Source organism: Populus trichocarpa, chromosome 11, assembly GCF_000002775.5.
Source record: "Populus trichocarpa isolate Nisqually-1 chromosome 11, P.trichocarpa_v4.1, whole genome shotgun sequence".
Taxonomy (NCBI): Eukaryota; Viridiplantae; Streptophyta; class Magnoliopsida; order Malpighiales; family Salicaceae; genus Populus; species Populus trichocarpa.
This window is the reverse complement of record NC_037295.2, coordinates 13,084,822-13,109,158: the sequence shown is the minus strand read 5'-3', so window position 1 is coordinate 13,109,158 and position 24,337 is coordinate 13,084,822. Positions and strand designations below refer to the sequence as shown.

The 24,337-nt window shown below is 33.1% G+C and overlaps 1 protein-coding gene across 6 annotated transcripts in view; it reads right to left on the bottom strand.

The window, feature by feature from the left end:
• Positions 1 to 24,337, bottom strand: part of LOC18103329 (probable LRR receptor-like serine/threonine-protein kinase At3g47570) — a 38,895-nt gene that overhangs the window by 3,475 nt on the left and 11,083 nt on the right. The window contains exons 2-3 of one of the 6 annotated variants that reach the window (XM_052445472.1): positions 17,175 to 17,279; positions 16,483 to 17,005 (exon numbers count right to left, since the gene is read on the bottom strand). The exons of 3 other annotated variants lie outside the window; for them this stretch is intronic. In XM_052445472.1, coding sequence (XP_052301432.1) covers positions 16,653 to 17,005; positions 17,175 to 17,279 — 458 coding nt within the window. In that variant the 3' untranslated portion in view covers positions 16,483 to 16,652. Of the gene's footprint in view, positions 1 to 16,482; positions 17,006 to 17,174; positions 17,280 to 24,337 lie in introns of those variants that run through there. 2 more of the 6 variants (XM_052445473.1, XM_052445471.1) reach the window with 2 other exon arrangements.

Sequence of the window (24,337 nt, the reverse complement as noted above, 5' to 3'; positions counted from 1 at the left end):
AAGATGAGAATTTTAACAGCAAATGTGAAAATTGGACCATCAAAAGTGGAAGTGAACTAAAGAGTGTGTGGAAAGGGCCATCAAAAGTACGATGAACAAGATACGATAAGGCCACACTGATTCTCACTGTCAAGATTATGACTGGTTTGGTGGGTCATAATTATTATTATTGGAGCACCACAAGAATTCCATGGTCGGGGTAGTCTTTCCCACAAGGTGTTTTCATTTCTTTTTCTTTACATTGTTTTTTTACTTTTACACTTTTAATATTTATTATTCTACTCCTAATCTATTTATATCATTTTTTTAGTTTATTTTTTATTTTTTTATATTTTTTGAGAAATTATTATATAAATACTAAAAAAAAAATATTTTATCGTAGTAATTACAACATTGTTCCATTCTTTAACTACATTAAAAATTAGCTTGAAATTTTATATATTGTTACTAACACATATAATCTTTAATATATTTTATTTTATATAAATATCAAAATTTTTATTCATTGTTATATTTTTTATTCAATGTCAGAAAACACTTAGAAATATCTACACATTAATTCTTCTGCATTAAAAAAAATTATTGACTTGGAGCAAGGCAATTAAAAACACTTTGTTTTTGTTTTTTTTATTTATTGGTATAAATAATTCTCAATCTATTGAAAACATTATCTAACCCACAATAAAGAATAGGTCACATAACTAGTTTAATCTAATTTTGATAAATATTGAATCAAATTAAATTAGTGATTTTTTTTAAAATAAAAAGGAATATGAACAAAATTTATATTATAATTATTTAATATATCTATACATACTTCAAGTGGATATATGTTATTTTTAATTTTTCATTAAGTAATAAAGAATTGATATTCAAACTTTAATAAATAAATTATTCATATATAAATTTTTTTATATGTAAATAATAAATAAGACACAATATAATAAAATATGACTAGTGAATACCATCACCATCGTAGAAATTCTACTAAAAACGTTTAATACATTCGTACTTACTCAATATAATAAAATATGCCGATTCCAACACTGCCCCCACCGTGTCTAAACCAGCGCTGTTTCGTCAACGTGTCCCCTGCACGAATTTTCCTGCCTGGCCTGGACAGTCCATCGTCCAGCCCATGTTCGTCGAAAAATCTGCGCTGCCGCTTCTCCCCGGGGCTCTCACCCTCTCCGGCGCCCCTTTCCAGGGGACTTGGGTCTGGTCCGCCGCTGAGGACGCTTCTCCAGACTACAATTCGGACGCCGCAGGCGCCAGATTCTCAAGCTGGGCATTTCCCGGTTCGCTCGCCGTTACTAGGGGAATCCTTGTAAGTTTCTTTTCCTCCGCTTATTGATATGCTTAAACTCAGCGGGTAGTCCCGCCTGACCTGGGGTCGCAACGAGAGCATCCTAGAAGGTCGATGCCCGAGAGTCCGGGAGATCCCGGGGGCGACGGGCGCGCGCACGACAGTGTCCGAGGATCTCTCAACCACCGCTCGTCGTGACGACCGTCGCCGAGGACTCAATTTTAGGCCAGCCGCGAGCGGGAGCGCGGGTGTTCATAACTTTGCAAGACAAACTCTCGTTTACTTGACCCCCACGACTAGGAAAGGCAGGGAAAGACAGTCTTGGTGGGGTCCCCACTTTCCCGTAATTTGCTTTCACATTTCTAGTAATTTGCTTTCACACACACACATATATAAAGTAAAAAGTTAGAGTGAAAATTCACTTTTATTATTATTTATATGAATAGTAAGAAGGTGATGTTTTTTAAAGCATTTTTCTTTTTTTTTATTCTAGTATTTTTATTTAATTTTTTTTTAACTATGAGCTTGATTTTAAATTTGCATTCATAAATTATTTTGGTTTAATTTTTATGAGGATATTTTAGTCTCAAACAAATATCTCAATGTTTAATTTATACTTAATTTTATGAACATTTATTTTTATTATCGTACAATTAAATAAAAAATTGTTTAAATTATAAAATTTTTAAACTCAGTAAAGTCTATCATCTAGATCGTGAATTTGATAAATTAATTCGTCAAGCTTGATCCAATCTAATATATTAATATCTCAATATTAAAAAAAAGATCACTTTGAATTTATTTTTAAAAAATCAAATTATGTTTTTTATTAATTATCTAAGTTATTTTTAAACCTGATAAATTAATTTAATTATATCAAAATAATTGTATAATTTTAAACTTGTGTTAAAATATTTAAAAAAATTAAATATTTTTAAAACATAAAAATAAATAAAATATAAGAATGATATGCTACCGGTGAAAGAAAGAGAGAGAACATTTTATATATATATATATATATATATATATATATATATAACACTACATAACAGTCTGTGAAACATTACTCTACTACGACTCTTTATATACAAGGATTTATTGCTATAGCAGATCTCGACGAAGCTAATGAAACAGATGGCAACTATGTTAGATTCTGCCGGCCTGGTCCGTTCACATCCAATAGCTACTTTTTACCCAATTATTTTAAGCTGGTATCGACCCAGTCCATATATTTAATAAAATTTAATTAATATAAAATAATATTATATATTATAATATTATATATATTTAAAAAAAACAAAAAATTTCAAAAATCCTTTAAATTTTTTTATGATTTTCTTGCATGTTTTTCTACTAGTTTTACTTAATATCGGGTTGTATACTTACACTATAAGATACAGATCCGGTATTAAAATACCCCGTTTTCTCTGAAACGTTTCTAAAAAAATTCAAAACTTTTAAATTAATTTCTCTTTTCAAAAATAGAAAAAAAATATATTTTTTTCATGCATACAACCAAATCTTAAAATTTTCCAAGCATATTTTTAATAAAAAAAATAAAAAATTACATCTTTCTCATGTTTAAAAAAATCCAAAAATAGATATCGTAACCAGTTTATGATTATCCATTAGGATTTGATCAAAATATCAAAAACTCTTTTCCAATCTTTTTTAGGGTCTATATGTAGACTTTAATATCTATGAGGTGTAAAATTACACGATAAAGTAGTGTGAAGGTAAGAATTGTACCAACAACAATGGTGGATAAATGGAGAAATTACCAAGATAAATGTTTAGAGTGCTCATAATTCAAAGATATGGAGATTTTATTGGAGGCATCAAGATCTTGCAAGGAGATTTTGTATGGAGATTTCATTCGAGATATAGATAATATGTTTGGAGATATGACAGGAGATAGCCATTGACGAGAATGGTTGGTGCTCGAGGGTGATTGATGAGAAAGTATTATATTGACAAGGCATAAGATATACTCATCAGTGGTGGTAGCTTTTAGAGAGAAAACTAGACAACATAGACCTCTGAGATGTTATAACACTACATTGTGGTGTGTGCCAATCTCTAAGCATCCTAAAAATTTGTACAAGATTGAGATTGAGTTCTTAGAGTTAGAACAAGGTCTAAATACTATTTGTTGTTGGACTCCAAAATTTAGCGGATATCCTATTACTATTCTAAAAATGGATAGCTTTACAATTCCAAAAGGGAAAGATTTTTGTCAAGGGATAGATTTTTTGCCTGTTTAGGCTAGACCTTACAAACATTGTTGTTATCCCAAGATGAGACAAATTATTGTCCTAAAAATGAGATAGAACATCTTGTTCCCGATCAGCTTCCCTGTATTTTTAGATTCTGGTCTAATCGAGTTGACATCTTTAAACGAATGAATGTGAAGCTATAGACCTTCAAATTGAGTAAGGTTGGATCCAAATAAAAGGTATGCACCTCCTATACCGACTTTAGATGATTTCCAATGACGTTTACATTAGAATTGCTCTAGCAAAACTTTGAAAGCGGTAAACCCAGTCAACCTTGACCGTGACATCTATTTTTCAAAAACCATCCATTTTTTTCGTGTGCTCACACTTAAAAATTCTCAAAGGGTTCTTATCAATGACTTTAAAACCTCTATCTCAAGATCAAAAGACCAAAAATAGCTCCTTACCATCTAGGTTTAGCAAAACCACTAAGTATTCCTAAAACCAAAACCACCATTGCAAAACTAGCATAGTATAAGAGCTTCCAACTATTAGCTTTTGTCGAAAAACCTCTCACTTTAATCAAAGGGCTAAGTTTCCATCATAAACACTTAGAAAAACCCTATAAATACCCTTCAAAATCCAAAAAAAAAAAGAAAAAGAAAAAGAAAACACGTAGGGAAATGCTCTGCTAACAAACCTTATTATGAAGGTTCAAGAGCCTAACATAGAATGTCTAACAAGCATTAGAAAGAGAGAGAGTGAAAGAAAAAGAAGGAAGAAAAAGAGAAGAAACAAAAGCAACTTATAGTCAGCAAGCTTAGAGAAGGTCTAACCATGTAAAAACTCAAGGGTGGAGTCCATGTGGCCTACCAATTCATGTTTTCTTAATTTTTAAATCTCTTTGGATTTTTTTGAACTTGTTTCAGTGTTATGATATTTTCTAGTTTTGTTTTGATTAATACATAAACATGTTGCTTTTATTGTTTAAATCTTGTTTGGAGGAGTTGTTGATGTTATTAAGTGTCAGGATAATATGTTTGTGACTGATTTTGATAAAATATGGTAGTTTTGGATTCTACTAAAAGGTGACAGTGGGTGTTTATGTCTTTTTCTATTTTGTTAGTGTATATTCTTGGTTTAAGAGCATGGTTTGGGTTCCAAGTGTTCAAAGAGTTAGTTTTGAATTGAAATTTTATGTTTTTGTTGACCGTTGTTGGGGCTGCAGTTATGAAGTTGGAATTTAAAGCATGTTTGTGATGATTTGATTTTTTTGTTAGTTCTTTGGATTCAACTATACTTGGTATTGGTAATGTGGTTTGTGAGGACAAAAATAGTGTGTCTAGAGGCCTAAAAAGTTAAATTTGGGTTTTAACATTAGTTCAATTTATTGAAATTTTCTAGATTTTGGGTTCATGTTCTTCGTATGAACTTTGCTTTAGCCTCTTGTTTTTTATATGTTTTAGGTTAATTCTTGGCACAAACATTTTAGTTTGTCATCTTTAACAAATAATCCAGGGTTAAAATGCATAAATAACATTTATTCATTTTTTTATATTCTAGGATTCTTTTGACTAGTCAAACATATTTTGATCAAATAGTGATTTTTGAGTGTTAATAGAAGAAAATGGATGCTTGATTCTTGATCTACGCATGATTACAAACAAAGCCTTGCCTTTGATTGCATGAAAACTTGTCTTGTTTGTGATTTGTGTTTGCTGAGTTTTGGTTTGAATGTTCATCGTGTTTTTTATGTTCTTGGTGTTTGATCTGTTTTTGTGTTTTTTTTAGTTTTGATATGTTTTCGGTTTAATTGTTTGTTTTGATTTAGTTTCGAATCAAACCATGGTTTTCGGTTCGATTTAGGGTTGAACCAGTTTTTTCGAGTCAACTTGATTCGTTTTGCTTTGGATCAGGTACTACGACATTGTTTGGTTGGTTTTTTTTTTATTGAAGAATTTTTTGCCTAAAGTATTGTATGGCAAACACACCCTTAGACCTATTTTGACAATTTTACTTTGAATAAAAAATGATTTTTTTGCCAAAAAGACCCCCAAGTAAACTCTAAACAAAATCTAAAAAATTTTAGGACCAATTTAAAATTTTTTGTGGGTCTTTCGCATGTTTTTCCAGCAATTGTAATTAATACTGAGGCTGTAAACTTCTATTGTAAGATGCTGAATCAATATTAAAATATTCACTTTTTGTCGAAATCTCAAAAACATTTATCATTTTAAAAAACAAAAAAAAAGTGTTTCAATAACCAGTTCATTGAATCAATGAGAACTTGATCAATATTTCAAAAACCTTAAAAAAATTTCTGAGAATTAATGGTCAACATTCTGATATGAATATTGGACCTACAAGTAGGCTGATATTTAAATACCAGGAATTGATTAAAAAATTCAAATAATTTTATTTTGGATATTCACCAATTTTAATTGGGAGTATTCTTCATCATGATATATGAGTTATGGAAAATCCTTTAGCCTTAAAGGATAGGTGAATCCTATCAAGGCACCTACATGAATTTTTTCTGTAATAATTTATTTGGGTATACGAGCCCATAATAAATTCAAAATACTAGATTTATTTATAAGCATAAATCTTTGTTTTAACCCATAAACAAATCATTGGTTAGAAACTCAATAATACCTTTAAGCCACATCTAGACCATATAATAGAACTTACCTTAATTAAGGTGTGCTAGGGGTGTTAATACCTTTTCTACTCAAAACTTGTGATTTATCCTAGAATTTCATATAAGACCAGTCCACCTGGGTTTCTTAGTAACTCTGAACCAAACAACTAGGTGGTGACTCTTCGATACTGATGTCCTCCCACCCCGCGCCCGCACAGGCGACAATATTAATCGGTGAATTATTTTAAAAATTATGCATATTAGGCTAACACAAAATTATCAATAAAGGAATCGATAATATCATCACAAAAGACCTAATCTTCTTAAAAAACAAATTGCATAAATATTATTTTAATAGATTTATTTTAAGAGATTTGTTTTGTCAAAATGTAGAAAAAGAAGAAGAAGAAGGAGAAAGGGATATCTAGGAAAAGGCTAGGTGCATATAGGTTTGAAAGGTCAAGTCAACTCGTTTGGATTTATTTTATTTTTTGTTTTTAACATGTGGATGACATGTCGTTCGCCACTAGTTTTTTTATATTTAGCAAACTATGCATTGTTTGCTTGGGTAAATGACACGTTGTCTTTCAGATGACTTTGCAGTCACTCCTAGTGGTCGGAAAGCTAAAATCTAGTTTTAGGAATCCAATAACCCAATTATTAACTTGTTTTCAACTGGAAATACCCTAAAAACATACTATGAATTTGAATAAACCCATTTCAAACTCTAAAAAGACTACAATCTCTCCATAAATAAAAAATTCAATTATATCATAAACAATTTTACGAGTCTAGATATACGTTTTGAAACATGTAGAAAGGGAAACTACGCCTCCATTGAACCTCTCTCTTAAAGAGAAATCTATTAACACCAAGATTAGTCTTTTCGGAGGTCGGAATATGGCTGACCAAAAACTTTTTCCCTCCTCTTCTTTTTCCAGCAACATGCTCTATTCTCTCAAATTTGAGTGATTAATATGTTAAAAGTAAAATTTAGGATTGAAACATGGAACCCTCAAGATACATGAATCAAAAAATAAAAATGTAAAAAATTTAGGGATTAAATTATGGCTTTTCGCACCCAATGAACTATAAAAACAAAAATGGTTACTCTTGTAGTGTTAAATTTTGCCTCTGTTGTTTTAATTTTCTTAATTGATAAAATTAAATTATATTTTACAAAATTGAGCATTAATTTCATGTCAAAAACCTTTTTGGACACCATGAATACACAATAGCATGCAAGGGGAAACAAAGTATGAGGCTTAAAACCATGTTAATATAATGTTGACTGATGAAATTAAAAAAATAATAATTTAGTAACAACAACAACACAATTTTTCAAGGACAAAACAAAAAAGAAAAGAGGATTGACTTAGTTGCTCTATGGCATGAAGAAATATGAAAATATATGCAGAGATCCCATGCAGGATGCAAGTGCAGAAATCCTGCATGGATCTTCTGCATACATCACTCTATTGAGGGATCCCCTGCTATAATTCTTCATTCCATTTATTTCATGATTTCCCTAATTCCTGCATCAAATCATGTATATATATAGTAAGAATCAATGACATTTAATGTACTGTATTGTATGTAATGCCTACTTAAAGGCACGAACAATATACATGAATAGCAAGTTCAACTTTCCTACATGGTATCAGAGCCTTCTATCACCATGACATCTTCTTCTTCAGTTCAAACAATGTTCCCTGCTTATTCTCTTGAGATTACACTCCCAAAATCACATATGTCTGATATCTCCATCAAGCTGGCTTCAAGCAATTATCTTATGTGGAAAGCATAGGTTATTCTTGTTTTACGTGGCTATGGACTCCTTGGATATGTGAAGGATGAAGTTCCCTGCCCAAAATCAACTATCATTGGTGAAAATGGTGAGTTACAAACAAATCCTGCTGCAGCAGTGTGGCTGCGCACGGATCAATTGATCCTTGGATGGATCAATAGTTCACTATCTGATGGACCTCTTTCTCAAGTCATCAATAGTGAATCTTCGCATGATGCATGGCAAGTGTTAGAGACTCTTTATGGCACTCACACTCGAGATCGCATCCAACAAATCAAAGGCGAACTACAGTCCCTGACAAAAGGTACCTCTTCACTGGAAGATTATTTACACAAAGTAAAAGCTTTGGCTTTGTCTCTCTGTGGTGCAGGTAAACCAATGGATGATGATGAATTTATCATTTGTATTCTTCGAGGATTAGGATCTGAATTTGATCCTATAGTAGCAGCATTAAATGCTAGAGATATCTTTCCATCTCTTGAAGGAGTTATTGGCAAACTCCGTGACTTTGAAATTCAAATTCAAGGAGCACGGACAACTGCTCCTTCTGTGGCTTTTTATACAAATCATGGCCGCACAAACTCAAAGCCATGGATAAACACCAGCACTCGTGGTCGCAATCATCGCAACTTCACTGTGAGAAATCCCACTAACAACACTCCACTACGAGCTAAAGAGACTCATTTTCCTCGCCAAAATGGAAGCTTCACTGGGACTCGTCAGAAACAAATCTCACATAACAGTAATCGTGGACGTGGTAGCATCACTTGTTTTCGATGTGGGGGACCTAATCACAAAGCAGATGGATGCTTTGCATCTGATGAAGAAGCTGATCAATACAAGGCCTTTGCTGCAATCAAAATTGGTGAAACTGCAGAAGAGACATGGTATTCTGACACTAGAGCAAACCAGCATATGACGTCTGACACAAATGAAGTCCAAGGTATTATCTCTTATCCTAGAAATAACTCTGTTATGGTTGGAAATGGTCAGGGCTTGCCTATCACTGGTACTGGAAACGTTACTATTCCCACTACCAATCTCAAGCTAAATGATGTTCTTATGGTTCCTGCAGTTAAGAAGAAACTATTATCTATATCTCAATTTACAAGAGATAATAACTGCTATTTTCTGTTTTATCCATGGGGTTTTATTCTTAAGGACATGAAGACGAAGCAAGTAATTCTTAAAGGTTTCATGAAGGATAGGTTATATCCGATCAATCTACAGCAATTCTCCACACTTTCAGTCAGTTTTTTAGCAAATAAAGTGTCCACCAACTTATGGCATGCACGACTTGGCCACCCTCAAGCCATAATTCTCACAAAGTTATGTTTACCATCTATGGATAAACAAAATGTTTTCTATGAAAGCTGTGTTTTGGGAAAATCAACAAAGTTACCGTTTGAATCTAGAAAATCATATGCTACTGCTTTTCTGCATACACTGCATTCAGATGTCTGGGTCTTGCATCTGTCCCTTCTTATGATGGAAACTGATTTAATTTAATTATTGTTGATGAGTATTCCCGGTATATATGGTTCTTTCCTATGAATCGAAAATCTGACGTAGCAACAATATTTCCTTCCTTTCTCAAGCAAATGGAAACACAGTTTGATACTCATGTTAAAATATTTCAAAGTGATGGAGGCGGTGAGTTTGTTAATCAAAGTCTGCAGAATCTTTTCAAAACTAATGGCATCATTCTTAGAATTTCATGTCTAGGAACACCAGAACAAAATGGATTAGCCGAACGACGTCATCGACATATCGTAGAAACAGGATTAACATTGTTATCACATGCTTCTATTCTAATAAAATTCTGGACTGCAGCGTTTCGTACTGCAGTGTTCCTAATTAATCGCTTACCTACTTCAGTCTTGGGTTACAAGTCACCGCATGAAGTGGTTTTTGGTTCTGCTCCTACTTATGACTCCTTACGAGTGTTTGGATGTTCCTGCTATCCCATGTTTGCACCATTTGGTTGATCAAAGTTGAATTTTAAATCCACACGATGTGTCTTTCTTGTTTACTCCACCAATCACAAAGGCTATCTCTGTCTTGAACCACAGACACATCGTTTTTATATATCACGCCATGGAAATTTAATGAATTCCAGTTTCCCTACAATTGTATGCAGCAACCTGACACACATGCCTCTCAGTTGTTTAAAATTAAAGCACTTCCTCGATTACTCAAAACTGTGGTAGAAAAATCTATTGCCACAGCCCCACAAGTCAGTCATCACGATCTAGTAACAATTCTTCAAAATGCAGAAATTGTTCAAGAAGAATCAACATCTCAACCTGCCACTTCTGCTTCACTATCTTCATCAACTGCACCAGAAATCACTCCTGTACCACCAGCGATCTCTCTTACATTTGGTCCAGCTCCATAGCGACAGCATCATATGATTACATGAACTCAAACAGGGAAGCTAAAACCCAAGGTATTTATTTCTTCACGACATCCCATCCCTGCCTGTTTTGTTGCTAACCTTGTTGCCCAACCACAAGAGCCATCATCAGTTCAACAAGCTCTCCAACATCCACATTGGCTTCAAGCAATGCAAGTTGAAATGAATGCCCTTCACAGCAACAAAACCTGGACCCTGGTACCTAGACAAGCAACAATGAATATTATCAGCAGCAAATGAGTGTTTAAAATCAAAATATGATTTGATGGTTCCATTGAAAGATATAAAGCTCGGCTAGTGGCTTGTGCATTTTCATAGCAACCAAGACTCGATTATGATGAAACATTCAGTCATGTTATAAAACCAAGCACCATTCGGCTTATCCTCACCATTAGACTTTCTCAAGGATGGTCTGTCAAACAACTAGATGTAAGTAATGCCTTCCTTCATGGTGATCTACAGGAGCAAGTGTATCTGGCTCAACCTCCAGGTTTTGAAGATTTATATCATCCAGATTATGTTTGTCATCTTCATAAAGCTTTATACAGATTGAAGCAGGCTTCTTGTGCATGGTACCTCAAATTCAATACCTATATTCAGCAAATGGGATTTACATGATGCCCCTATGATCAATCCTTATTTTATCGCACTCAAGGATCAGCCATTCTACTTTTACCCATTTATGTTGATGACATTCTTTTAACAGGCAGCTCATCTTCACAGATTACCAAGCTTATTGCCCATCTCTCTGCTGTCTTCTACATGAAAGATCTTGGTGACATTCATTATTTCTTAGGACTTCAAATTGTTCGTGATGAGTCCACCTTCACAGTCACTCAAACAAGGTATCTGCTATCTCTTCTTCAAAAGTTTGGCTTTGACGGTGCTAAACCAGTAAGCACTCCACTAGCATCAGGCTCTTCCATGTCTGCCACTGATGGTGTTCCTTTAGCTGATCCTTCTCACTATCGCTATTTGGTTGGTTCTCTACAATATCTCACCCTGACCAGACCAGGCATTTTATTTGTTGTACATCACTTCTGCAGATTCATGCAAGCACCTCATGATACTCACCTTATTGCTGTTAAAAGGATTTTTCGGTATCTAAAGGGGACACTCAATGTTGGACTTCACTACATTCGCAGTCCTGTTCATGAACTTTGTGGTTTTTGTGACGCAGATTGGGCTGGCTGTAGGGATGACAGACGTTCCACTACTGGGTTCGCTATCTTTTTAGGCAACAATTTGATATCCTGGGGAACTAAGAAGCAGACCACTGTGTCTCGATCAACAGCTGAGGCAGAGTATCGCGCCTAAGCCTCCACTACAGCTGAGCTCATGTGGTTCGTCCACTTACTCAAAAATATTGGCCACTGTGTTCCTCTTCCTAAGCTCTAATAATGTGATAATATTAGTGCCATCCATATGGCTAAAAATCCAGTATTCCATCATTGTACAAAACACATTGAAATAGATGTCCATTTTGTCCGAGAACGAGTTGCAAGTGGTGCTCTTTCATTGGCTTATATTCCAGGATCCGATCAAATTACAGATATTTTTACCAAATCACTTTGTGCTGCAATGTTTGCATTAAATCTTGACAAGCTCTGCCTCGGTCCAGCCCCGCCTTGAGCTTGAGGGGGGATGAAGAAATATGGAAATATATGCAGAGATCCCATGCAGGATGCAAGTGTAGAAATCCTGCATGGATCTTCTGCATACATCACTCTATTGAGAGATCCCCTGCAATAATTCTTCATTCCATTTACTTCATGATTTCCATAATTCCTGCATCAAATCATATATATATATAGTAAGAATCAATGACATGTAATGTACTGTATTGTATGTAATGCCTATTTAAAGGCACGAACAATATACATGAATAGCAAGTTCATCTTTCCTACATGGCAATCCAAAATGTACAGGAAAATAAACAATGAAAATATCCTTTTCTTTTAGGTTTTTTATATATATATATATAAGCATAGCGGAATGTATTAGTATATGCTTGTCATGAATTAGGCTAATTTAAGCAATCCAATATTACTAATGATCGATCCCAACCCATTTATCTAGTATTTTTGTATGTTAATTCTTAACTTCCCAATGAATTTGATCGTTCTACTTATTTGTAACCTAAAACACATATACAACATGATGTTTACTTATTAGCAGAGACCAAAGGGGAAGGAGAGAGCACTTCCAATCTTAGGCTTAGTACAAATTAATATATTTGTTTTGTGTAGTACAAATTAATATATTTGTTATTTTACAGAAAATATAGAAACTGTTCTTTCGACTTTTCTTTGTTTATTTTGTGTAAACTATTGTAAAAGTATTTTTTGTTATTTTTTTGTTTCTTTTATATAATACATTTTACAAAAAAATTAATTAATATAAAATATTTTATAATCATCCTATAATTAGTTTTTTTTATATTAAAAAAAATCTTCACATCATTATTATTAGCAAGGCTAGACAATGCTTAGCGGACTTAAATAACTATGCTGAATGAAAAAGATTTTTGAAAGTATAAACAAGACTTGCTAAGTAAATTAGGATGTTGAGTTGTTATTATAAAAAGTGACACTACTCAAAATAATGCAAAACAAAACTTTGGAGTCCATTTAGAAGTTTTCTCAAAAAATAAAATAAAATGTTAAGAGCTATTTTTATCTCTAGAATGCACAATCTATTTGTAGGAAAACATACATATATATATATATATATATAACATTAAAAAACAATGAATCATTCTTATTATTCAATGCCTAAGTGTTTGCACAAATGATTTTTTTGAGAATTTACAAAGAGTTTTCTTCTGCGAGTCATTTCTCCGCTTTACTTTTTATCAATTCCTTTTTGTATGTTGTCTATTGGTTTTAATAGACATATTTATAAGGGTAAAGGTTACCAACCATTGGTAGTTATTGTTAGGATGTAACTCTTCATCATTATTATTAATATAAATAATATTAATATAGATTGGGTTGGGTTGGCCCATCTTAGATGACCCAAATCATTTTCTTCTTAATCTACCACTCATCTATAATAGGATCAACTCTCTCATTAGTTTTGCAGTATTCATACTTAACAAATAGTTTGTGTGACAAGGCATACTTTAAAAGCTAAGTTGCAATATATTTATTAGAAATATATAACTTCTTGAATAATAAGACATAAAATAGATGTAGTATGCAGTATCGTTGATTATTTTTACTTTTTTTTTATCTCTCATGATCTCATTCATTATACTTCTTGTACTCATAAAGGATCGAAGGTGATAAGGCCCCGACAAGTAATGGAAATTCAGGATGGGAAAAGATGGATAATGATGGAAATAAAAATAAATATGATTTGTAATGGAGGGAATGATCTCCATAAATAAATTTAAAGGTATTGTTGAAGCTAAAATAAGAATTATGAATTATAGCTGAAAATTCATAACATCGATGAAACCAGTAACGTGTTTCGATGGATAGAAGTATTATGAAAATTTAAAAGAATGTGTTTTGAGAATGAAAATAATTCAAAGGAATTATAATGAAAATGAACGAAGAAAGTTATGAAAGAATTGTACAAAAAAAATTTGGTGTAAACCCCAATTAAGAATCGGTAACATTTTTGTGAAACAATAGTAAGTTTGCAAGAGAAATAAACGATGGAAAGGAAAAATAAATATATTTTGAAGTTGACACGACCAAAAGATTGATGTCTTCTCCCAAGTGCAGGAGTGTCGAAGTAATAAATAACCCGGCAAGACCGGAGTCGAACCACAGGGAGGTTAATTGTATAAATTATAAATAACAACAACAACAACAAGTTAAAGAGAGCTTTGAGATGTGATATTGATGTAAGGATTAAACAAGGATAAAATAATTGTCAAGGTTAGAGGATCCACTAATGGTATTTCAAACAAGTATAGTATAAACTCTTTTTATTACTCAACTGGAAACCACACACAAAGGAGGTTCCAATCGGATTATAAATTGTTAACATGATTACATTAGTTATCTTATTCGAATAATGCTAATACTTGTAAATGTTGTCAGGCATTCATGATTATAACTTATGTTAACAACAAATCAAGTTCCTTTCATAGCACAGGTGTCGGTTATACCATACAGTTGAGCTATGAAAGTGCCAAGTATTTTTTGTACCAAGGGTTATACAACATAAATCTAGATTAACCATTTAACAAGCAAAGTATTAAAAGTGAACAAGATAACAAATATAAAACATGTTAGTATCAAACATTAAGGTCCATGTTGAGTTTATATTATACTTATTCTTACACCATTAGTATAACCTTTTCACCTTGACATGATAAACTTAGCTAATCATAATGAAAGAGATAAACATAAATAAACAAGGAAAGGAAATGAAAAGCATAAGCAAGAGATTAATATAAGCAAAACTTAAGCATTACAAAATATAAAGAGAGAGCAAGAGCATGATCTTGATATGAAAACCAAGATGCCTAAATACATGGCAAATGCCTCTTTTTATAGGCCAAAATTCAGAACTATTGATTTGTTGACTAATTGATGAGTGGGTGGCCACATCTTGACTTGGTGACAATCCTTATCTTCTTGTCTGCCAAAAACGTCATTGATAACGTCATAATTTGAACAGACCTAAATCATGAAAGTTCTAGGAAATTGTCTCAGCTTTCCAGGGTAAAAATTTGAGATCATTTGGACTTCTAGAACTCGAGATATGGGCTGAACATTGAACAGTGTCTGGTCTGCAGGACAGATTTGGACTTCTTCGTTGTTGCTACAATTTGGACTTGAAAATGGCCTTCTTAAATCTTGGACTCCTCATGAAAGTTGTAGGCTTATGTCTTAGCTTTCCATCCATATAAAGCAGACCTAAATCTGAGATCTACAGCTCTAGATATGACCCGATTACCGAACAATGTTCCAGTTTGAACTGCACCAACATCTCTTTTCTAAGTTTGGCCATCTCTTTGTCCTTTCAATTTCAGTACTTCAACTCATCAATCAATTCTTTCATTTATGTGATAGGCCTGCGTTTAAGATGAACATTTACCATAAATTAAAGGTATTTTATATTATTAGATATGTTATTATAGAACATGCTTTAGTTAAGGAGTTATTGATACTTCAAGTGCAAAATGATGATATAAAACCTTGATAAAAATGCACTTTTAAGTACTAATCAGAAGTAAAGAAATAGTCTTGAGGATTTACAAAAATAACTGATATGATTCCCATAGGGATTGAACAAGAAAATTCAATTTTTTAACATAAAATCATGTACTAACCAGTTTTATGTTATCAAGTATATCTTTTAAACCAATTGTCTAATCAGGCTAGAATTTTATGTGAAGTTGGTTGATATATTTTTTACCTCAGGTTAAAATCTTGGGGAAATTCAAGTTCACAAAGGTTCTGAAAAAATATGGACAGTTGGGTAGGAAAAGAACAAGGGTAAGTGAGGTGTAAAACAATCATTTATCAATAAACTACAGTTTCTTCTTCTACTTAAAAGGGTATTTGGCATTGAGATTGAACCTACTTTTCTTTAAAATTTGATTTTTTTATTCAAAATAATTTTTTAGTATTTTTTGATAATTTTGATGTACTAATGTCAAAAATAAATTTTAAAAAAGATAAAAAAATATATATTATTTTAATGCAATTCCAAGTAAAAAATAGTTTAAAAAGCAATGTTTACCACACTCTCAAACACCTTTTAAAGCTGGCTTGAGCGGCTGGAAAATAAAAAAGAGAGAAGAAATTGGGGGTTAGGGTTTTTATTTTTTTTCCATTAAATTTATGAGAGAAAATTGTGAAATTAAGAGAATGAATGGCATAAAAGGGAGATTTAATGACTTTAGAGAGGTTATTGAGATAGAATAAGGTTTTTAAGCTTGGGAGAAACAAGGAATGTAGAAGTTAAAAAGAGAAAGAAGAGAGGGCGAAGGAAAACTTGATTTCCTTTCCAAATTTCTCTTAATCCTTTCTTTAGTTTGATTTTGGTTTTGGATATGAAATTGCAACATTAATTAGTCGTTATCAGAGAAAAGGCTATGTGAATTCATTCTTGATATTTAACAAGTTTAAATTATGATTCTAAAAGATTCATTTGATCTTATTGTTTCAAAGCGATTAAAGTCATAGTGAAATAAAAGAAAATAGTTGATCTACATTCTATCGAAAGAACTGAGTACAAGAGTGTAGCACATCAGCATGAAGCATACACAGAACTAGGCACGTCATTCTCTTGTAATGTAATCAGGTTCCAAGAAGTTCGTTTCTGGCAGAAAATAGTTGGGCTATAACATCAGCAATGCCCATCCGTTCCTGTGGCGACTCGACAGAACAGGAGATTCCAGTTGTAAATACTGAGACCAGGCACTGAAGAACTCTATTTTGTTCGATAGAATTCCCTTCAAAATTTATTTGAGGAAGAGTAGGATCTGCAATCTGCAACACTTTCTCAGGCAAAAATGTCTTGACATAGCTATGAAGGTTCAGACCATTAAACAGGTCATCAGTTGGTCTCTTTCCTGTAAACATCTCCAGCAAGAGTATGCCATAGCTGTATACATCACCATATGCTGACACTTCGTTTCCCGCACCATACTCTACAATCATAACCATAAGATAGGAAGTAAGTTTGCTACGGAATACAGCAAGCAGTAGCATGAAAAATTTAAAGTGTTTAGAGACATTTGAAGAAACAGCGGCACGAAAATATGATATTAAAATGAAAAAGAATGCGATGAACAGAACAAACGTATGTACAACATTTACCAGGGGGAGTATAACCAATGGTCCCTCTTATTCCAATGGAGCTTGATGGGTTCGTCGAATGGTGAAGGGTGTCTTCGAGAAGGAATTTTGCTAACCCAAAATCACCTACATGGCCAACCATTTCGTCATCGAGAAGAACATTGCCTGGTTTGAGGTCACAGTGAACTATTTGTTTTTCACATTGATGATGAAAATAGTCTAGTGCGTGGGCAACATCGATGGCAATGCTTAGTCTCTGTGTAAGATCTAGAATCCCCCGCACCTCATCTGTTGCACGACTTGGATGCAGCCAGGTTTCCAAACTCCCATTAACCATGAATTCATACACCAAAGCCTTGAAATCATTCCCATGATAATCAACACCTGAACATGCTGTCACTACCTTAACTAGATTTCGATGTCTGACGTTCGGCAGAGCCTCACATTCAGCCATGAAACTCTTAGAAGCTCCTTGACGCCTTAGGTTAAGCACTTTGACAGCAACAGCTGTTCCATTATGATCAAGAATTCCTTTATAGACAGAGCCAAAGCTGCCAGTACCAATTAAATTGATCGAGGAGAATCCATTTGTAGCTTTTAGGAGACTTTGATAAGACACCTTCAATAGCACATTCCCATCAGAGCTTGGAGTGAATTCTCTTCTTTTCTTTCTTGACCAGAAAAGAAATAAACCAGTGATAAGTACTGCCACCGCTAGAAGCAGGGAAATCACAAAGATTGTTATCTTCATTTTTAGGCTCAACCTCTTCGGGTGTTTGAAATTGCATGGAGGAAGCTCAAAATCAGGTGTGCCACCGCATAGCTTGCTATTCCCAATGACTGAAGTTGCTGTTGCGTTCTTGAAAATTCCTCTAAAAGGTACCATCCCTTCAAAATTATTATAAGATAGGTCCAAAATTTCCAAGGACCTGAAATCTTGGAAAAATTCATGAATTTTCCCTGACAAATTGTTATGAGAAAAATTGAATTCCTGAATGCCTCTCAGGGTACTCAAGGAGGAAGGGACGGAACCTTCAAAAAAGTTGGCATCCAAGTACAAGAATTGCAGACTTATACACTGTGCAAGACTACTAGGAATCTTGCCTGATATCATATTCCCAGAAATAGCAAAAATTTCTAGATTTTCCAAATTTCCTACTTCCTTTGGTAGGGAGCCAGACAAATGGTTTCGAGATAAATCAAGATTAATTGACAGGGAGGATAGTCCAAATATGCCAGGGGGTATGCTACCGGTAATATAGTTTCCAGAAAGATCCAACTCTAACAATTTGTTGCAATTTGCTAGACTTGAAGGGATGCTGCCTTGAACATTGATGTCATTTAAATAGAGTCCAATTAAGTTTGTCAGGTTTCCTAGAGAGGATGGAATATCCCCTGAAAAATTATTCAATGCAAGACCCAATATTTCTAGATTTTGAAGCTTCCCAATGGTAGAAGGAATGATACCTGAAAGGTGGTTGTTTTGTACTTCAAAATCATTCAAGCTGATGAGATTCTCTATTCCATCAGGGATGCTCCCAAATAATAGATTGCTGTCTAGGCCCATGATTTCCAGTGTAGTTGACAGATTGCTGATTTGTGGAGGCAGCTGTCCTTGAAAGTTATTTTGCGTTATAATCAATTCCTCTAGGTTTGTGGCATTGGTCAAGGAGGAGAGAAAGCTCAAGTCATTGGCTTCCCCACTTCCCAGATTGTTGGAGGCAATGGTTATTGAAAGAAGCCTTTGTAGCTTTTCCAGTGAAGGCATTTTTCCTGTAAGCTTGTTTAGGTTTAACCCTAGCATTTCAAGATTTGATAAATTGGATATTGAAACAGGAACACTTCCAGTGAATTGGTTAGAATAGATGGAAAAGAATTCAAGATTTGGAAGGGAAATGCCCAGATCAGGGGGGAGATTGCCTTGGAAATTGTTAAGCCCTACTTGGAAAGTCCTTAATGAAGAGAGATTGAGCATGGAGGGAGGTATGGTACCTGAAAATCTATTATTAAACAATGATAAAACCCTGAGGTTTACCAATTTGCTTAAAGTAGCAGGGAGATTCCCAAACAAGTTATTATCATCTAGCCATAGTTCTTGGAGGGATGATATGTTCCCTAAAGATGGAGGGATAGTTCCTAGAAGGTTGTTGTCGTCTATATAGAGGTCTGTGAGCTTCAAGAAGGAGCCAAACTCCTTAGGAATTTCTCCTGTCAGCTTGTTGTTATCTAATATGAGTGAAACGAGGTTATAGGAACTAGACATACTAGCAGGAATTTCACCAGTAAAGGAATTATTATGTAGTGCTAGTATTTGCAATCGATGCAAGTGGCCAATTTGTGCTGGGATTTCATGACTGAAGCTGTTGTGTTGAAGGTATAGGTTTCTTAAAAAGCTCAGATTGCCAATATATGGTGATACGGAACCTGACAGTTTAAGGGACTGCAGATCCAGCACCGCCACCCTTTGGTGCTTCTGACTGCATGTGACACCGAACCAATGGCAGAAGTGGATGCTGCTATTCCACAAGCGCATGATTCCAAGAGGATCATGGGTTATTTTGGACTTGAAATCCAGCAAGGCTAGTCGGTCGGTCTCATTCCTGCCGATTGACAAGGCAGAGGACGTGAAACACAAGAGGAGAAGAACAAAGGCATGGGGGCAGAAGACTGGAGAAGGCACTAAAAAACCCATAGAGAACAATGGCTGAAGGTTTTGAGTGGTGCTTTTAGGCAGTGATAAAGGCCAAGGGTTAAGCTAGTTTGGCAGTGAACAAGGAGAAGGAAATATATAGTAATAAGATGAGAATTTTAACAGCAAATGTGAAAATTGGACCATCAAAAGTGTAAGTGAACTAAAGAGTGTGTGGAAAGGGCCATCAAAAGTACGATGAACAAGATACGATAATGCCGCACTGTCAAGAATATGACTTGTTTGGTAGGCCATAATTGTTATTATTGCAGCACCACAAGAATTCTATGGTCGGGGTAGTCAAGAAGGTGTTTTCATTTCTTTTTCTTTACATTTTTTTTTTACTTTTACACTTTTAATATTTATTATTCTACTCCTAATCTATTTATATCATTTTTTTAGTTTATTTTTTATATTTTTAAAAATTATTAAATAAATACTAAGAAAAAAGGATTTTATTATAGTAATTACAACATTGTTTCATTCTTCAATTACGTTAAGAATTAGCTTGAGATTTTATATATTTTTAGTTTTTCATATAATTTTTACTATATTTTATTATATATAAACATCAAATTTTTTATTCACTGTTACATTTTTTATTCAATGTCAAAAAACACTTAGAAACACATACACATTAATTATTCTGCATTAGAAAAAAATTATTGACTTGGAGCGCAATTGATTAGACACATTAATACTTTGTTTTTTTTTATTTATGGGTATAAATAATTCTCAATGTATTGAAAAAATTATCTAACCCACAACAAAGAATAGGTCAAATAACTAGTTTAATCTAATTTTGATAAATATTAAATCAAATTGAATTAGTCATTTTTTTAAAAATGAAAAGGAATATGTATAACATTTATATTATAATTATTTAATATATCTATACATACTTCAAGTGTATATTTATTATTTTTAATTTTTCATTAAGTGATAAAAGAATTGATATTCAAACTTTAATAAATAGATTATTGATATATAAATTTTTTTATATGTAAATAATAAATAAGACACAATATAATAAAATATGACTATTGAATAGCATCACCATCGTAGAACTTCCACTAAAAACGTTTAATACATTCGTACTTATATATATATATATATATATATATATCTCCTCTTGAGAACTAGAAAAGGGTAATTTGCTTTCACATTTCTAGTAATTTGCTTTCACACACGCACACATAAAGTAAAAAGTTAGAGTGAAATTCACTTTTATTATTATTTATATGAATAGTTATTGCGGTAGTTTTTGTGGTTGTAATTTGAAAAAAGTTGTTTTATAAAAAGTATTTTTAGTTGAGGTTGGTTTGAAAAAATAGATGTTTGGTTAAAACTGTAGTTTAAATTGAGGTTGAACAAAAAATAGTTTAATGTGTTTGGTTAAAAGAATGTTTTTTAAATTGAGGTTATAAAATAATTAAAATATATATATATATATATATATATATTAATATTTATGGTTTTTAATTTAAATATTATAGATTTAACTACTGCTATTACATCATGAAATAAAAATAAAAATTGAACTTTTTTTAAATGGGTCGGACCCGGCAAGAACAAAATTGGGATTGTGATCAAATTCTGCAAATGCTACGTCATCAAACGATCTCCTTCTAATTTTCTGAATAAAATACAATTAAAAATAAAAATAAAAATTGAATTTTTTTTAACTGGGTCAGACCCGGCAAGAACAAAATTTGGGATTGCGATCAAATTCTGCAAATGCTACGTCATCAAGCGATCTCCTTCTAATTTTTCGAATAAAATACAATTAAAAATTAAAATTAAAATTGATTTTTTTTATAACTGGGTCAGACCCGGTTTAATGCATTTAGTTTTGGACCGGACCCGGTCCGACCAGAACAATGGCCGAAATAGTGGAGAGTGACTCCACTGTTCACATGCACAATCCACTGTTCACTTAAGTGAACAGTGAAGAGTGAATTATAATTCACTCTCCACTGTGTTAACCCGAAGGTTTGCGAAAAGCAGTTGAGAACTGCTTTCCACAAACCTGCGGTTTTACTTAAATTTAAATGGGTCTCACTGAATAGTAAATTGAGGTTAATATTTGTGGTTTACTTTAAACGCAGCCGCAGCCGTGTAAACAAACGGACCCTAAGAAGGTGATGTTTTTTAAAGCATTTTTCTTTTCTTTTTTTATTCTAGTTATTTTTATTTAATGTTTTTTAAATATTAGCTTGATTTTGAATTTGTCTTCATAAATTATTTTGGTTTAATTTTTATGAGGGTATTGTAGTCTCAAACAAATATCTCGATGTTTGATTTATACTTAATTTTATGAGCATTTATTTTTGTTATCGTACAATTAAATAAAAAATTATTTAAAAAACAAAATTCTTAAACTCAGTAAAGTCTATCATCTGGATCGTGAATTTGATAGATTAATTCGTGAAGCTTGATCCAATCTAATATATTAATATTTCAATATTAAAAAAAGATCACCTTGAATTTATTTTAAAAAAATCAAATTATGTTTTTTTATTAATTATCTAAGTTATTTTTAAACATGATAAATTAATTTAATTATATCAAAATAACTGTATAATTTTAAACTTGTGTTAAAATATTTAAATTTTTTTAAAAATATTTTTTTAAAACACAAAAATAAATAGAATATAAGAATTATATGCTAATGGTGAAAGAAAGAGAGAAAAAACATTTTTTTTTTAACACTACATAACAGTCTGGCACATGCTTGTACAGTATTGCATTCCCTTTTATAAAAGAGGACACCAGTGATAAATCACAAAGTGGAACAAATCTGTGGAACATTACTCTATTACGACTCTTTATATACAAGGATTTATCGCTATAGCATGTTCCTCCTAAATTAGGATGTGTAAAATTAAGGCTTTGGTAGTGAGGATCATTTCATGATTAAGATTAGAGGTGATTATTTTCGGTTCGGTTCGATTTTTTAGATTATTTTTTTTTCTGATTTTCTCGATTTAATCAGTTTTTCAATTTTTTTACTCACTCCTAGTTAAGATTACTCGGAAGAGTCAAAACATCAAACATGGGACATATGAAAAATAACTTAATATATCCTTTCAGTTTTTTGAAAGTTAGACAGTAACAGTTCAAAGTTAGACAGTAACAGTTGGAAATTGGACAGTAACAGTTCCAAGTTAGAAAGTAACAGTAGACTTTCACGTGAATACTATATATAAAAATATAAAAGAATTGAGTTATACGAACACTTGCACATTGAGATACTAACATTGAAAATATACATGATATATGTATATATGTTATTATGAGGAAATAAACATGCATAGAAAATAACATATGAGTAATGGATGAATATGGATTCTCTGTAATATCGACTTGAAGGAATGATAACTATGGTTGGATAAAGGAGGACAACATTAATGGGTGTAATGAGAAAAATGTAAGATATAAAGAAAGAAATGATTGAAAGAAAGATCTATTAGCTATTGATATGATTATTCTAAAACATATCCTTGAATGAGGAAAATTTATAAGATGAGTCTGTGACTGCAGGAGGGACCATCGGTGTGGTGCAACAGCAGCAATAGGGGAGCATGAGTAGAGCTTCTACTGCAGGTAGGTGACTTCACCTTCCTTTTTAATAATGTTGAATAATGAAAAATACTTTATCATAAATGTTATTGTATTGTGTTAATTCAGATATCAGATTTTCAAATGCTTAAATGTTAACAATTGATTAGCTTCGGCTAATGGCATCCGAAGGGATGGCCGGGATAAATGAATTATTTGCTTTGGCTAATTGCATCCGAAGGGATGACCAAGACAAACAATTGATTAGCTTCGGCTAATGGCATCCGAAGGGATGGCCGTGATAAATGAATTATTTGCTTTGGCTAATTGCATCTGAAGGGATGACCAAGACAAACAATTGATTAGCTTCGGCTAATGGCATCCGAAGGGATGGCCGGGATAAATGAATTATTTGCTTTGGCTAATTGCATCCGAAGGGATGACCGAGACAAACAATTGATTAGCTTCGGCTAATGGCATCCGAAGGGATGGCCGTGACAAATGAATTATTTGCTTTGGCTAATTGCATCCGAAGGGATGACCGAGACAAACAATTGATTAGCTTCGGCTAATGGCATCCGAAGGGATGGCCGTGACAAATGAATGATTTGCTTTGGCTAATTGCATCCGAAGGGATGACCGAGACAAACAATTGATTAGCTTCGGCTAATGGCATCCGAATGGATGGCCGGGACAAATGAATGATTTGCTTTGGCTAATTGCATCTAAAAGGATGACCGGGAAAAACAATTGATTAGCTTCGGCTAATGGCATCCGAAGGGATGACCAGGACAAACGAATGATTAGCTTTGGCTAATAGCATCCGAAGGGATGACCGAGACAAACGATTGATTAGCTTTGGTTAATGGCTTCCGAATGGATGACCGGGACAAATGAATGATTAGCTTTGGCTGATGGCATTCGAAGGGGTTGG